At 43.9% G+C, this 14,009-nt stretch overlaps 1 protein-coding gene across 1 annotated transcript in view; it reads right to left on the bottom strand.

Moving 5' to 3' along the window:
• The window catches only part of Cfap52 (cilia and flagella associated protein 52), a 37,777-nt gene that overhangs the window by 4,165 nt on the left and 19,603 nt on the right, over positions 1-14,009 (bottom strand). The window contains exons 7-11 of the mRNA XM_027427107.2: positions 13,664-13,764; positions 12,008-12,178; positions 8,952-9,100; positions 4,502-4,647; positions 1,617-1,768 (exon numbers count right to left, since the gene is read on the bottom strand). Coding sequence (XP_027282908.1) covers positions 1,617-1,768; positions 4,502-4,647; positions 8,952-9,100; positions 12,008-12,178; positions 13,664-13,764 — 719 coding nt within the window. The remainder of the gene's footprint in view (positions 1-1,616; positions 1,769-4,501; positions 4,648-8,951; positions 9,101-12,007; positions 12,179-13,663; positions 13,765-14,009) is intronic.

The raw sequence follows: 14,009 nt of genomic DNA on the forward strand, positions 1-14,009 counted from the left end.
TGCACAACCATGCCTGGCTTTTACATGGGCTCTGGGGATTTGAAACAGGGTCCTTGCGCTTACACTCCACCAGCTCAATTGTATACACAGCCCTGCTTTTAGCTTTTTAGTATATTATTTGTCCTGCTTTGCCTTCAGTCCTCACTCCCTTCTTTCTAGGCAGGGACATTTCAGGTGGGCATGGTGACCTTTACCCACAGCCATTTGAGAGGCTGACATGGAAGGATCTCTTGAGTCCAAGAATTCAAGACCAACCTGGACATCACAATGGTACCCCATCTCAAAAAAAGGAAGGACATAATCTTTGACCAACTATACCTCCTTTGTCCCTCTGTACTTATTTCTACCTCTTTAGACAATTTATGCAAGGGCTATGCATCCCAGGAGTGATAGAAAGGTGTAGGTTGAAGGAAGATTGAGGTCGAGGTGGGGATGGGTCGAAGGTTTGCTTCCAAAATAAAAAGAACAGAAATTCCAAAAAATTCCAAAGCCAAAAAAATAAATAAATAAAAAACACCTTTGGAAATTCTCTGAATGCTCCTATGATGAAGTTCACATGTTTTTGGCCTCTATAGTTTGGCATTGCCATCTTCTATGGATATCTCTGTGATTTACTCATAGTGTAAGCAGTCCCTGGAATGTGGCCAAATGAGGGGAAGCCTGTCCCTCCCAGGGCAGGCTCATGACCTAGTAAGATGACATGAAGTTACCTGCCCTGTAACTTTCCTTGTTAATGTGCAACATTTAAGTTGGATGGATTCACATTACATCACACTTTACTGCAGGCATCTGGAAAACTACTGCCCTTTCTGCCCAGAAACTGCTGAGTTCTTCATGGAGACCATATGTTCCCCACTGGCATCTATAACCCTTGGACAGCCAGGGAGCCCAAGGCCTTCTAAGAACCTTTTACTAGTGATGGCTAATCTTGATCGTTGACTTGACTGGATTTAGAAACCCTTAGGAGATACACATTTGGGCTTGTCTGAGAATGTTTCCAAAGAATGTCAACTGAGAAGGAAGGACCCACCTTGGATGCACGATTCCATGAACTGGGATCCTGAACTACCTAAAATGGGGAGCTAGGAACTGGAGCTATGACTCAATGGTTAACAGCACTGGCTGCTCTTCCAGAGAACCAGGGGACCAGGGTTCAAATCCTAGCACCCACATGGTGGCTCACAACTGCATGTAACTCCACCTGCAGGGGATCTGATGCCCTCTTCTTGTGTCTGCAGGCACCAGGCATGTATGTGGTACACAGACATACTTGTAGTCAAGACATCTATACAGGTAAAATAAAAATACACCCCCCCAAAAAAAAAACTTTAAGGGAGATACCACATGCATTTCAAACACAGTATGTATGAGCAGCCACCTCACACCCTGCTGCCATGCCTCCCTACCATCATGGACTGTATTCTCACACTATGAGTCAAAAGAAGCCCTGTACTTCACAACTCCTTGAGTTGCTTTTGTTAAATATTTTGCCACGACAACGAGAAAGTAAACTAATACACCCCTCTTTGGGATCTTGGCTGTGTTCAGTAGACTGCTGGCATGTTTGGCCTTTATTAAGTGTTGTGTTAGCCTCCCTATCCATCCCAGGTACCTACACAAGGTCCCAAATGATGCATGTCCCATCGGTGCTGGCAGTGACACACTCCTCATTGTTCTTCTTCACCCTGATACAGGACACAGAAGACTTGTGCTCCTTTAGAGCCTCCTCCAGCTTCTGGGTCTGGCAGCCTATCTGCCACACCCTTACCTGTGGGCCCCAAAGCACACGCTAGTAACACAAACCTAGGACTTTGGAAGGGGTCAAGAAAAGGCACAGGGAGTGTTTCCATCCCTGCTGGGTGTGGCTTTTAATTCCCTATCCCCATCTCAGTCTGGCAGGGTGGGAATGCAACACTTCAGGGCAGGGACATGTATACAAGATGTGACCGTCATCCCACAGAGTGTGGGTGGTGCTGCTACCAGTCTCAGACCTGCTTCTACTTTGAGATGGAGAAAATGATCAGGCTCCTACTCTGAGAATCAATATTGCAAGGGCTTCTGCTAAGCCCAGAGAAAGAACCTGTCTCCTCACTTGTGCTGAGCGTTGCTCTCAAATTTCCCATGCCATCAGGAAAGCTCCTGCTGCCCAAAGCCATATTTAAACTTTCACATCAGCTGTTCAGTTTTACTCATTGGAAACCAATGTTATTCAGCCTCAGAGGCTCTAATCACCATTGTCTTTTGTCTATTGAGGAGTCTCATTGTATAGCCCAGACTGCCCCTTGGAATTGGGGTGAGCTCCAGAGTAGTGGTAGATGTGTTTTTCTATGGCAAATATATTTCAATGCCTGCTTACTCTCCTGAAATGGAATTCGTAAGTAATACAGTTGCCCACACACACAATTTTAAAGTTTAGAAATATATATGTGTGTGTGTGTATATATATATATATAGCAACATATATGCATATAGCCACAATTAATGAAAACAGGCCATGAATTTGAAAAAGAGCAAGGAGGCAGATCTGGGAGGTTCTGAGAGAATACAGGGAAAGGGGGAATGATGTATTTTTAGAAAATCAGTACAGAGGCTGGGCGTGGTGGCACACACCTTTAATCCCTGAACTCAGGAGGCAGAGGCAGGCAGGTCTCTGAATTTGAGGCCAGCCTGATGTACAGAGGGAGTTCCAGGACAGCCAGGGCTACACAGAGAAACCCTGTCTCAAAAAAAAATGGAAAAAATTAATTCAAAATTTAAAATATTAAAAATCTGTAGAAACTATAAGAGGGGGATCTACAGTGGCTGGATTGAAAGGGCTAGAGCTGAGGGGGGAGCTTGGAAAGCCTTAAGAAGCAGACCAAACACAGTGCAAGTGGAAATCGTGATTTCTTTCTCCCAGACTGAGCTCGGATGCCGAGAATTTACAGGGTCTGGACAGGTTTGGGCGTCAGCAAGACAAACGCTCCTGAAGTACGAGGGAGCAAGTGAGAATGTGCAGATGTGGACCAGAGTGTGGTGAAAGCAATAAGGGACTGGACCAAAGCCAGTGCTAGGCTTCTAAAGGCACAGAGCAGGGGTGGATGTGGCTGGTCAGGTGGAGAGGGTCCTGATGGAAAGGCACACACGTTTCGGAGACAGGAAAATGGTTTTCCCCATTAGAGTATTGCTGTTTTCACTGTATACTTCAGGTCTCTGAAGCACAGAGAGGTCACAGCATGTGTCACAGGCTGGAAGAGGCAGAGGGGACATTTCAGCCCAGCCATTCACCTCAATTGCCTAGATTCTGCCAAGGGTTTCCCCGAGAGGCTGTGTTTCTTCACTCTGAAAAACTCTTCCCATGATAGCTGAGAAGAAAGAGAAAGGAGGACACCACCCCACCCCATGTAGACAAAAACAGGCTTTGGGATTCAAAAGAAAACAAAAAACAAAAATGAGGGCAGAGAGAGAAAGAGACCCCCCAAATAAACCTGTGAGTGAAATGATTCGAAGAAAAAGCTGAATGCAGCAACATTAAAACAGTGGCCAAGGCTGGCGTGGTGTCACACACTTTTCATCCCAGCATTTAGGAGGCAGGGTCAGGTAGATCTCTGTGAATTCAAGGCCGCTCTGGTTTACATTGCAAGCTCCAGGCCAGCCAGAGGCTACTTAATTTAAAAGTTAAAATAAAGAATAATATAACAAAAAATGCCGTGCTGAAGAATTGATTCTATAATACCTGCTTTAAGAAATAAGTGGTGGCGCATGCCTTTAATCCCAGCACTTAGGAGGCAGAGGCAGGTGGATCTCTGTGAGTTCAAGGCCATCCTGGTCTACAGAGTGAGTTCCAGGACAGGCTGGACTGTTTCATAGAGAAACCCTGTCTTGGGGAAGGAAGGAAGGAAGGAAGGAAGGAAGGAAGGAAGGAAGGAAGGAAGGAAGGAAGGAAGGAAGGCAAGCAGGCAACTGTCTCAGCTTTAGTTCTTGGAGGAAAATGATGAATCTGTCAAACTGACAACACATTAACTTGGATTCACAGGCTGTTTTCACTTCTGTATCCTAAACACTCTTTCTATAAACAGGTAGATTTGACATCTGTTTAAAGCATTAGGACTTGAATTTATGATGTATTTTACGATCGCATCAAAATCTTAACTTGACCCTTCCTGAATTCTATCGAAGGCACACATTTAAAAATGAAATGCAGAGGAAGGCTGACAAAATGGCTGAGCAGTTAAGAGCGCTGACTGTTCTTCCAGAGGACCTGAGCTTGATTCTCATGGCCTGAGAAGCAGCTAACAACTATCTGTAACACTCCAGTCCAGGGGATCCTGTACCTTCTTCTGGCCTCTTGGGGCACTGCACATGTGGCATACATGCATGCAAACACCTGCACATATCAAAGAAAGTAAATAAATAAAATTTTAAACTAAAAAAACAAAAATAAAAATGAAAATGGGATGGCCTCCTGTGAATAAGTTGCTCTAAATTAAAGATGTTTTTAAATCTCATTTTCGAACTGTACCTCCCCTTCTCCTCCACCACTGATGATCCGTTTACAGTCACTGGTGGTAGCAATGGCGGTCACTCCGATCCTGTGAGCGCTGTTGATGGTGTACAACAGCCGGCCTGTCTCTGGAGCAAAGGCTCGGATTTTCCCATCATCCCATGCTGTCACAAGAAGGAGATAAAAGGCAGGTTGGCACCATTGGTATATTCACCACCTTTCTCTGCAGATTGACAATCTCCTGAATCACCCATGAGAGTGAAAACTGGAAGGAGTGGAAGGAGAGGCTACCCCAGCAACTACCTGTGCTCTTGTGCCCTTCTCCCCAACCTCCCAAACTGGCTGCACTTGGAAAGACAGAGAAAGAAGTTTGTCTGGAGTGTGCCTGCCTGTAGGTGTACCTCATAGCTGGTGAAGGAGGCCTGTTTTCACTTTGCTGTGAATTGCAGATCTCTGCCGTCACCCATGTAGTTATTTTTTATTATTATCATTATTATTATTTGGGTGGGGTTTTCTGTTTTTTGTTTGGTTGGTTTTGGTTTTTGGTTTTTGAGACAGGGTTTCTCTTTGTAGCCCTGACTGTCCTGGAACTCACTCTGTAGACCAAGCTGGCCTCAAACTCAGAGAGATCAGCTTCCTAAGTGCCGGGATTTTGTTTGTTTGTTTTTGTTTTTGTTTTTCGAGACAGGGTTTCTTTGTGGCTTTGGAGGCTGACCTGGAGCTAGCTCTTGTAGACCAGGCTGGTCTCCAATTCACAGAGATCTGCCTGCCTCTGCCTCCTGAGTGCTGCGTTTTCATTGTTATTTGAGACAGTGTTTCACCATGTTCAAACTCTGAGTCCTCCTGCCTCTGCGTCTCAAGTCCACACCCTGCTTTCCCCCACCTTTATGTCTGATACTCCTTCCCTGATCCTCACCATCTTGCCACCTCAACAAAAGCCATCACTACCCATCCAGTTGCTCAAGCTGAGAACCTCAGAGTCACCCTTGATTCTTGATTCCTTTCTGTCCCAAGCACAAAACTCCACAGTCAATCAATCAGGATTTCCCATCAGCTCCACTATTATAAACATCTGGCCTCTGACCTCTTTCTTCCACGTCTGCTGGCAGCCATCCTATTCAAGCCTCCTCTCAAGAGCTCCTCCCCTGCACTCCTGCTTACAATTAAAACAAAGTCCCCTTCCTGATCAAACCTCCCCAAAGTTTTCCCCACTGTGCTAGAATCAAAATCCAGCTTTAATATTTTTTTTTTTTTTTTTTTTTGGCCAGGCAATGGTAGTACACACCTTTAATCCCAGCACTCGGGCGGCAGAGGCAAATGGAGGTCTGTGAATTAGAGGCCAGCCTGGTCTACATAGTGAGTTCCAGGACAGCTAGGGCTGTTACACGGAGAAACCTGTCTATAATAAATAAATAAATAAATAAATAAATAAATAAATAAATAAATAAAATTGATTCTTTTAAAGAGTAGGTGTATATGTGTGTGGGAGTGTGTACATGTCATTGCAGGTGCCCAAGGAGGGCAGAAGAGAGCATCAGATCCCCGGACCTGAATTAATAAGTGGTTGTGAGCTGCCTGGCATGGGTACTGGGATTTGATCTCTGCAAGACCAGTATGCACTCTTAACCACTGAGTCTTCTCCCCAGCCCTTAAATCCAACTCTTTATTGTGCACACTAGCTCCTATGTGCTGCCCACCTACATCTTCAGCTTCCTCTGCTATCACTCTTCCTGACACTCTTGACACTCCAGACACACTGACATTCTTTCCACTCCTTAAATACATCGAGCGAGTTTCCACCTCCATCCCTCTCTGCACTCGCTATTCCCTCTGCCTGGAACACATTTCCTCAGGTCTGTGTGCTGGGATTTGCTCATCAGCTTTAGCGGTATCTCTTGAACTTGGCAACTTTAAATAGGATGCTCAAGGTAGATCCTGTTTCAGCAAAGACATGAGGAAGTAAGAGGGAATGAAGGGACAGGCTGTGCAGGTGTTTGGAGGAAGAACATTCCAGACCAACTGAACAGCTAGAGTATAGCTTGCTTGCCCAGTGTGTTTGCAGAATAGGGGAGATGCAAGCCCCGCAGGGGAGGTGTGCAGGTTGGGAAGAAGAGAGAAGAGATGGGGAGGGGAGTAGAGAAGGTCCTACAGGGCCTTGCAGGTGACTGCTGATTCTTTGTCCTTTGTGGGGGAAGAGACTTGAAAAGCCTGGCGAATGGCAAGACCTAATTTAACGTTTTAAAATAGACCTTTCTGTGTGGAGCATACATTAGGGAGAAGATAAACTGGATGGCAAGAGAAGAGGCAGAGAGGAGCAATAGGTGCTACTGGGTGATCTAGAAGAGCTGGCAATGGCCAGGACCAGAGTGGAGAAGATGACCAGTGGTGGACCTATGGCTGCCCTTTGAGATGGAGCCACTAGAGCACATGGATAAAGGGGTAAGAGAAACAGAATGGGGGCAAGGATGACTCTTAAGATTCCCTTGTCAGGGCTGGAAAGATGGCTCAGAGGTTAAGAGCAGTGGCTGCTCTTCCAGAGGCCCTGAGTTCAATTCCCAGCAACCACATGGTGGCTCACAACCATCTGTTATGAGATCTGATGACCTCTTCTGGTGTGCAGATATACATGGAAACAGAATGTTGTACACATAATAAAAATAATTTCTAAAAAAAAAAAAAAAAAAAAAGGTTCCCTTGTCTAAGGACCTGGGCACAATGTAAGCCACTCAGGGGAGAAGATATGGGAGGAGGGGGCAAGGAGGACACAGAGCCAAGAAAAGAGGGGATGAGCCCCTAGGTCTCTGTTTTAATAGCTTCACTCAGATCCACTTGGCATTCCCCTGGTGTAAACCAATACATTTATTTTTGACCACTGTGGAAATTTGATACAGGTTACTCATAAGGTGATATTAAGAAACTATTGCTTCATAGGAAAATATTTTTAGAGATATATACAGAAATATTTAGAGGAGGAATAATGTGGTATCTATAATTTGGGAGGGAGTTGGTTTCTTGAGTCAGGGTATCCTATAGCCCAGGCTAACATCAACCTTGCTATATAACCAAGAATGATCTTGAACTCCTAATCTCCCTGCCTCTACCTCCCAAGTGTCAGAATACTAGGTGTTCACCAACAGGCTCAACTCATAATATCTATCATTTTCATTAAAACATCAGTTTTGGTATAAATTGTTTTTTAAATTTTTTCTGTTTAGGGACTGGAGAGATGGCTCTATGGTGAAGAGCTCTGGCTGCTCTTCTAGAGGACATGATTTCATATTCCAGGTACCTATATATTTGTAACTCCAGTTCCAGGGGATCTAGTGCCTTCTTCTGCCTCTGTAGACCCCAGAAAGGCATGTGGTACACAGACCATACATGCAGGCAAAACACCCATACACATATAAATAAATAAGTAAGTGCTTTTACCAGCACTTAGAGGTAGAGTCTGGAAGAACAGGAGCTCAAGGCCATCCTCAGCTGCATAGCAAGTTCAAGACCTTTGTGGGGGGAAAAGACTTGAAAAGCCCAGCAAATGGCAAGACCTAATTTAACATTTTAAAATAGACCTTTAGTTTCTGTGTGGAGCATAGACTAGGGAGAAGATAGACTGTGGACAAGAGTAGAGGCAGACAGGAACTACTGGGGTGATCTAGAAGAGCTGGCAATGGCCAGTGTGTATTGCTTGAGCCCCCTTAGAACAAACAAACAAATAAAAGCAAAACAAAACAATGTGCATTGCATAGAGTTGAATCTATGAATGTAAAATTAAAAAGAATTCTTTGGGCCAGCTGTGGTGGCACATGCCTTTTAATCCCATCACTTGGGAAGCAGAGGCAAGTGAATCTCTAAGTTAGACCAGCCTGGTCTACAGAGTGAATTCTAGGATAGTCAGGGTTACACAGGGAAACCCTGTCTTGGGGGGGGGGGGGGTGGGGGGAGGGGAGGGAGAATAAAAAAGAATCTTTTGAAGCACATTTTAGTTTGAGTTGGATTTTTCTATCTTACACAAATGAGTTCTAATCCAAACCCTATACATACTACAAACCCTATACATACTATGCCTCCAATCCAGTTCAGCATCAATGATTCCCCCTACTACGGAAAATACATCCCTGGTAAGTGAAACAGTTTGAGAGACGTGGTCCTTCCCACCTAGGAAACCTCCTGGGAACTCCAAGGAGAGGCTAGACCCTAAGAGAAGGGAATGGGTGGCAGAAGGCTGTCCCTGATGATCCACAGGCAGACATTAGTGGAAGAATGAGAATGACAAGAATTGAAACCTCAGCCAGAACCTAGATCCAAACCTCCATTGGAAGCAACCACCAGATTTTCTGTTGTTTGGTTGCTGGTTTGAGACAGTATCTCATGTAGCACAGGCTGGCCCCTAGAACTCAAGAATAGCCTTGAAGTCCTGTGCTCCTGCCTCCACCTTGTAGGCATGTACCACCATGCACATGCCAGTCACCTGAGATGATGCTCTTGCCGTCTCTCATGAAGTCGATGCCATGACAGGTCATGTTGGGCACGGTGATCCGAAGCAGCTCCCGATTGGATGTTGTGTGCCACACCCTGATGTCTTTCTTGGCACATGTAGCAAATAGCTCAGCAGTGCCACTACAAAGAAGCCATGGAGTTTGGATAGGTCATCAAAGATGTGCAGTGTTCATTGGGTGTGTATTTGCTATCAAATGTGCCTCATAAACATGTGGGACCGGATGCCCTTTGCCTACCAATTCCCTGAAGGTGTGAGTTACAGGTTTCTTGTGTGGGGAGACACTCAGTCAATTCCCCACATCCCCTGTGGAAAATCTTTTGTCATCGTTTCACTTTTGCAAGAGTTGGGACAAAGTTGTTTATAAAGAAAAGTCAATTTGAAATCTTTACAAAGCTTGATAAATTGGGGGAATAGTCACAATTATTTTAGATTATTTTGGGGGGATATGACACACACACACACACATCTGTGTGTGTGTGTGATATGCATCTGGATTAGTCTGGAGGCCAGTGTACACCTAGCCAAGTAGTATTTCTTGAGATAAATATATCCACGGAATATCTTTATTAAAAGAGGAAATTCCAATGGAGTTGAAAAGACCTTAGTAAGATTACACAGAATAAAATGGCAACATGGTAAAATTCACATTTACACCCTCCTTTTTTATTCAGTTCTGAGAAAATAAGAAATCATGAATTAAAAAAAAAAAGAAGAAGAAGAAGAAGTATTCCTGAGTAACTGATCAGTCAGGCTGTGGGGAAAGGGCCATTTTACATGGGGTGTAAATTACCAATGTGTCAGATAGTTATAGATGACTCTAATTTTGATAAGCAAGGAGGTGACATTAGGGTTAAAAAATAAATCTCTTTTATAAGTGTAAAAGTTCTCCTCAGTCTCTGGGAAGACAAAGCTAAACTTTGATCTAAACACTCATTGTGCAATTTCTCCATTTCATCATAAACATATTTCAAAAGATGTTAGAGCCTCTCCAATTTTAAGGTTTACTCACTTTAGCATTAATAGGGAAAAACCCAAGTAGATCCCATCTGCACACTGAGTAGAGTTCAGGGTTGCAATTAGGTGGCAAAAGAGAACTCCTAAGAGTCATCCTCTGACCTCCACATGCCTACCATGGCACACATGCAACTGTATACACACACAGACACACACTCAAGTATAAGTGTAAAAACAACAAAGAAAATAAAATCATATAAAATCCAAATAGGTTGGCATTTACATAAATTTAAAAGTACAGTTTTGAAAAATATCCTCATAGAGGCTGGAGAATTGGCTCAGTAGTTATGAACACACAATTATCTTCCACGGAACTTGAGTTTGGTCTTCTGTTAACTCCAGGGCCTCCCTCTTCTGGCCTCTGCGGGTGCATACACACACACACACACACACACACACACAGAGAGAGAGAGAGAGAGAGAGAGAGAGAGAGAGAGAGAGAGAGAGAGAGAGAGAGAGAGAGAGAGAGAGAGAGAGAGACAGAGAGAGAGAGAGAGAGAGAGAGAGAGAGAGAGAGAGAGAGAGAGAATCAAATCTTTAAGTCTATCCTTAGAAAAAGCACCAAAACTAGAAATTTTTATAGATCGATTCCACCAGACTTCTTGGAAAAAGAAGGGAAACTGAACCTGGTAAGAAAGTAAGCCACTTTCCAACAAAGATTCACTTCAATGGGAAGCACCAGCTTCCCCCACTGCTCCCATTAGAAAAACCGGAAAACCGAAACCGGAAGGACTCAGAGAACCAAAGCTACAGCCCACTACATCAGGGACTGGGTTCTAAAACAGGCTTGCATCTGTGGAATGGTGATGTTGGTGTCTACAGTTCAAACTAAACACAGGAAACTCAGAGCAAAAAAACTGGCCAACTTCACAGGAAAGACTTTACTAAATATAATCACATACTTCAGAATCATTAGTGCCACATGGTGACCCAAGCTCCTTTAAATATCAGAGCTACTGATGGAGAGTTGACTTGGGGAGATTATCAGGAAGAGCAGCCATTATATAACCCAGGAGACCTCATTCTATCACCTAAAAAAAAGAAAGCCTTCCAGATCAGGAAGACACAGAGACATCAACAAATCACATGAAAACAGATGTCCCTGTGTGTGGTGGTGCCTGCCTGTGATCCCAGCATGCAGGATTCAAGCCAGTGGTATCCAGAGTTCAAGATTCCAGCCAGCCTTGCATTTATGAGGCCCTGTCTCAAACAAATAAAATCCAGCTAGAAAAAAAAGGTACTTCAGTGGTTTTTTTTTTTCCAAATGGCATTGGAAAAACCACAGAAAAGGTCCTCCTGGGAATGTGCTCTTTCCACGATGGATTTACTTAAGAAGTCAGCATTTTACATTTATTTATTTATTTTTCTGTGCACATGGTGCCTGCACCACGGCAGACCTTGGCGGTTGCAGGGCAACCTGTGAAAGAGATTCTGCTGCTCTGTTGTGTGGGTCCAAGAATTGTTTAAACTCATCTTGTCAGGCTTGGCGACAAGTGCCTTCACCCAATAAGGCCATCTCACTTACCCCAAATCAATCCAACATTTAAAAATAAAAAGTCCAAACTAGAGGAAGGAAAACAAATGTCACTGCATGGTGAAGGCAATTAAAAACAAAACAAAATAAAACACAACAACATCTATTAGAAGGCTGAAGAGATGGCCAGCAGTTAAGAGAACTGGCTGCTCTTCCAGAGGACCCGGGTTCCAAGTCCTGACCCCCCACACAGTGGCTCACAACAGTCTGTAATTCCAGTCCCGAGGAATCTGATGTCCTCTTCTGGCTTCTGCAGGTATTGCACACATGTGGTACATAGATGTAAATGCAGCCCAAACACCCATACAATTAAAATACAAATAAATAAATCTCTCTAGGTCCAATAAAATAATTCATACACTAGAAAAGCATCATCAGGGAAATAATTCTATTGATGAATCTTGAAAGTACTTGAATAAAATTAAATTCATTTGTACACTGCATTGCATTTCTACATTCGAAACATTGTTCTACTTACAATGGAAAGACAATGTCCTGGACAGCTTCAAAGTGACAAGTTGCAATGAGAGTCTCTTTGAAGTCGGTGAAGTTAACACGATAGATGTGTGATTCCTCTGTTCCTACAAAGAACTGGTGCCCTTCTCCCCGGCATGTGATAGAAGAGATACCACCTTGCAGCTGAATTTTTCTTTGGAGAGAAGCACAAAGGCAAAATAGAGTCACTCAACCAGCAAGCATTTGCTTATCTGATTGCAGGGGACACAAATGAGACATGTGGTATGGGACAGGCCCTCAAGGAAGTGACACAGCTGGGAAGGCCTCAGATATTTGCAATGTTGCTCATTCAGGATCAGGAGGGAAGGGGTTGTCAGTATAGGTTAAAACCATCAGAGAAGGTCTATCAGGGAGGTGTGGTCTGAAATGGTTTGTACAAAGTGGGCTAGCACATGGGGACAAATGCCCAGGGCAACTCATTTCTGAAAGACTACCTGAAAAATTAAGAGGAGACATCATATTCCTGGTATCTTGTCTCAGTGTAGTGTACAACCAAGTTATGGGCTTATCAAAAGGGCGGTGTGCCTCTGGGTCACAGTGATTGGCTTTAGTTTGGTTTGATGTGAACTTTTTCATGGGAAACAAATCACTAGCCCTTATGATTCAGCTACACATTTAATAGCAAGATGAAATTCTTTAACCAGTATGATTCTCTTTTAAACAGGACCTCACTGGCTAACCCTGAATGGCTTGAAACTCTGTGTAGAACAGGTTGGCCTGGAACTCACAGAGATCCTCCTGCCTCTGCCTCCTGAGTGCTGGGATTAAAGGTGTGAGCCACAACACCTGGCAAATATGGTTCTTCCAATATCATTTAGTTGTTGGATTTAAGCAAAATTCTCTCTAGTACGGTGGTTTTCGACCTTCCTAATGCTTCAACCCTTTAACACAGTTCCTCATGTTGTTGTAACATGAAAAATAAAAAGACCCAGAGACAGATACTAGGGTTCAAGCTGAAGATCAGGGAAGCAAAGTAGCTGGCCACTACCTGAAGTAGTTCTTACCACCACCTCAGGCTGAAGGGCCTGATCCTGCTTCCTTTTCTCAGTGTGGCTGGAGAATCCTGAGGCTTCAATGTCTTCCTATCCTCAAGGAGGCTGGAGAATGAATGCCTGATACTGAGACCTTGAACCCATCTTATACACTTCTCTAATTCTGGGGTTAAAGGTGTGTGATCCCAGGTGCTGAGATCATCTTTGTGTGAGCTGTTTCTCTCTTTAGGACTGGATCAATATTGTATAAATCTAGGTGGCCCTGGACTCACAGAGATCCGTCTACCTCTTAATCCCGAGTCCTAGGATTAAAGGTGTGTACCACCACTTCCTAGCCTCTGACTGCTGGGATTAAAGGTGTATGCCTGGCTTCTATGGGTTGTGGCTGACTTTGCTTTCTGAATCCTCAGGCAAGCTTTAATAAATCACAAATAATATATCATTACATGTTGTGGGGACCTCAATCATAAAATTATTGAGTTGCTTCTTCATGACTATAATTTTGCTACTATTATGAATCACAATGTAAATATTTGATATGCATATGGTCTTAGGCAACACTCATGTTGAAAACTGATGTTCAAGTGGGTCTCTATCTACCCCAATTCTGTGGGTCCAGAACTCACTTGATGGGTTTGTAGCTGGGGCTTTTGCAGAAGACCAGCAGGCCAGCTCCAGAACCGACCAACAAACCACCCATCTTCAGGCACTTGATAGCTGTCACTCCCTAGGGGGGAGAAACAGTGCTATAAAAGGACCAAAGCATTTTGTCATTAAAAATCAATGCAACACCTGACACAAGAGAGCATGGTGGAGGCCACATCTAGTCTGCACATATTGTTTGATGAAGATCACAATGTATCTCCAGGTTGGCAAACAGCATTCAATTCCAACCACGGGTTGATGTCTCAGGAGGTAGCCTTCCTGGTCCTGCAAGAAGTAGGAAAGCTTTGCCATCCTTCCTCTCTAAGA

The sequence above is a fragment of the Cricetulus griseus genome, chromosome 7 (assembly GCF_003668045.3).
Source record: "Cricetulus griseus strain 17A/GY chromosome 7, alternate assembly CriGri-PICRH-1.0, whole genome shotgun sequence".
Taxonomy (NCBI): Eukaryota; Metazoa; Chordata; class Mammalia; order Rodentia; family Cricetidae; genus Cricetulus; species Cricetulus griseus.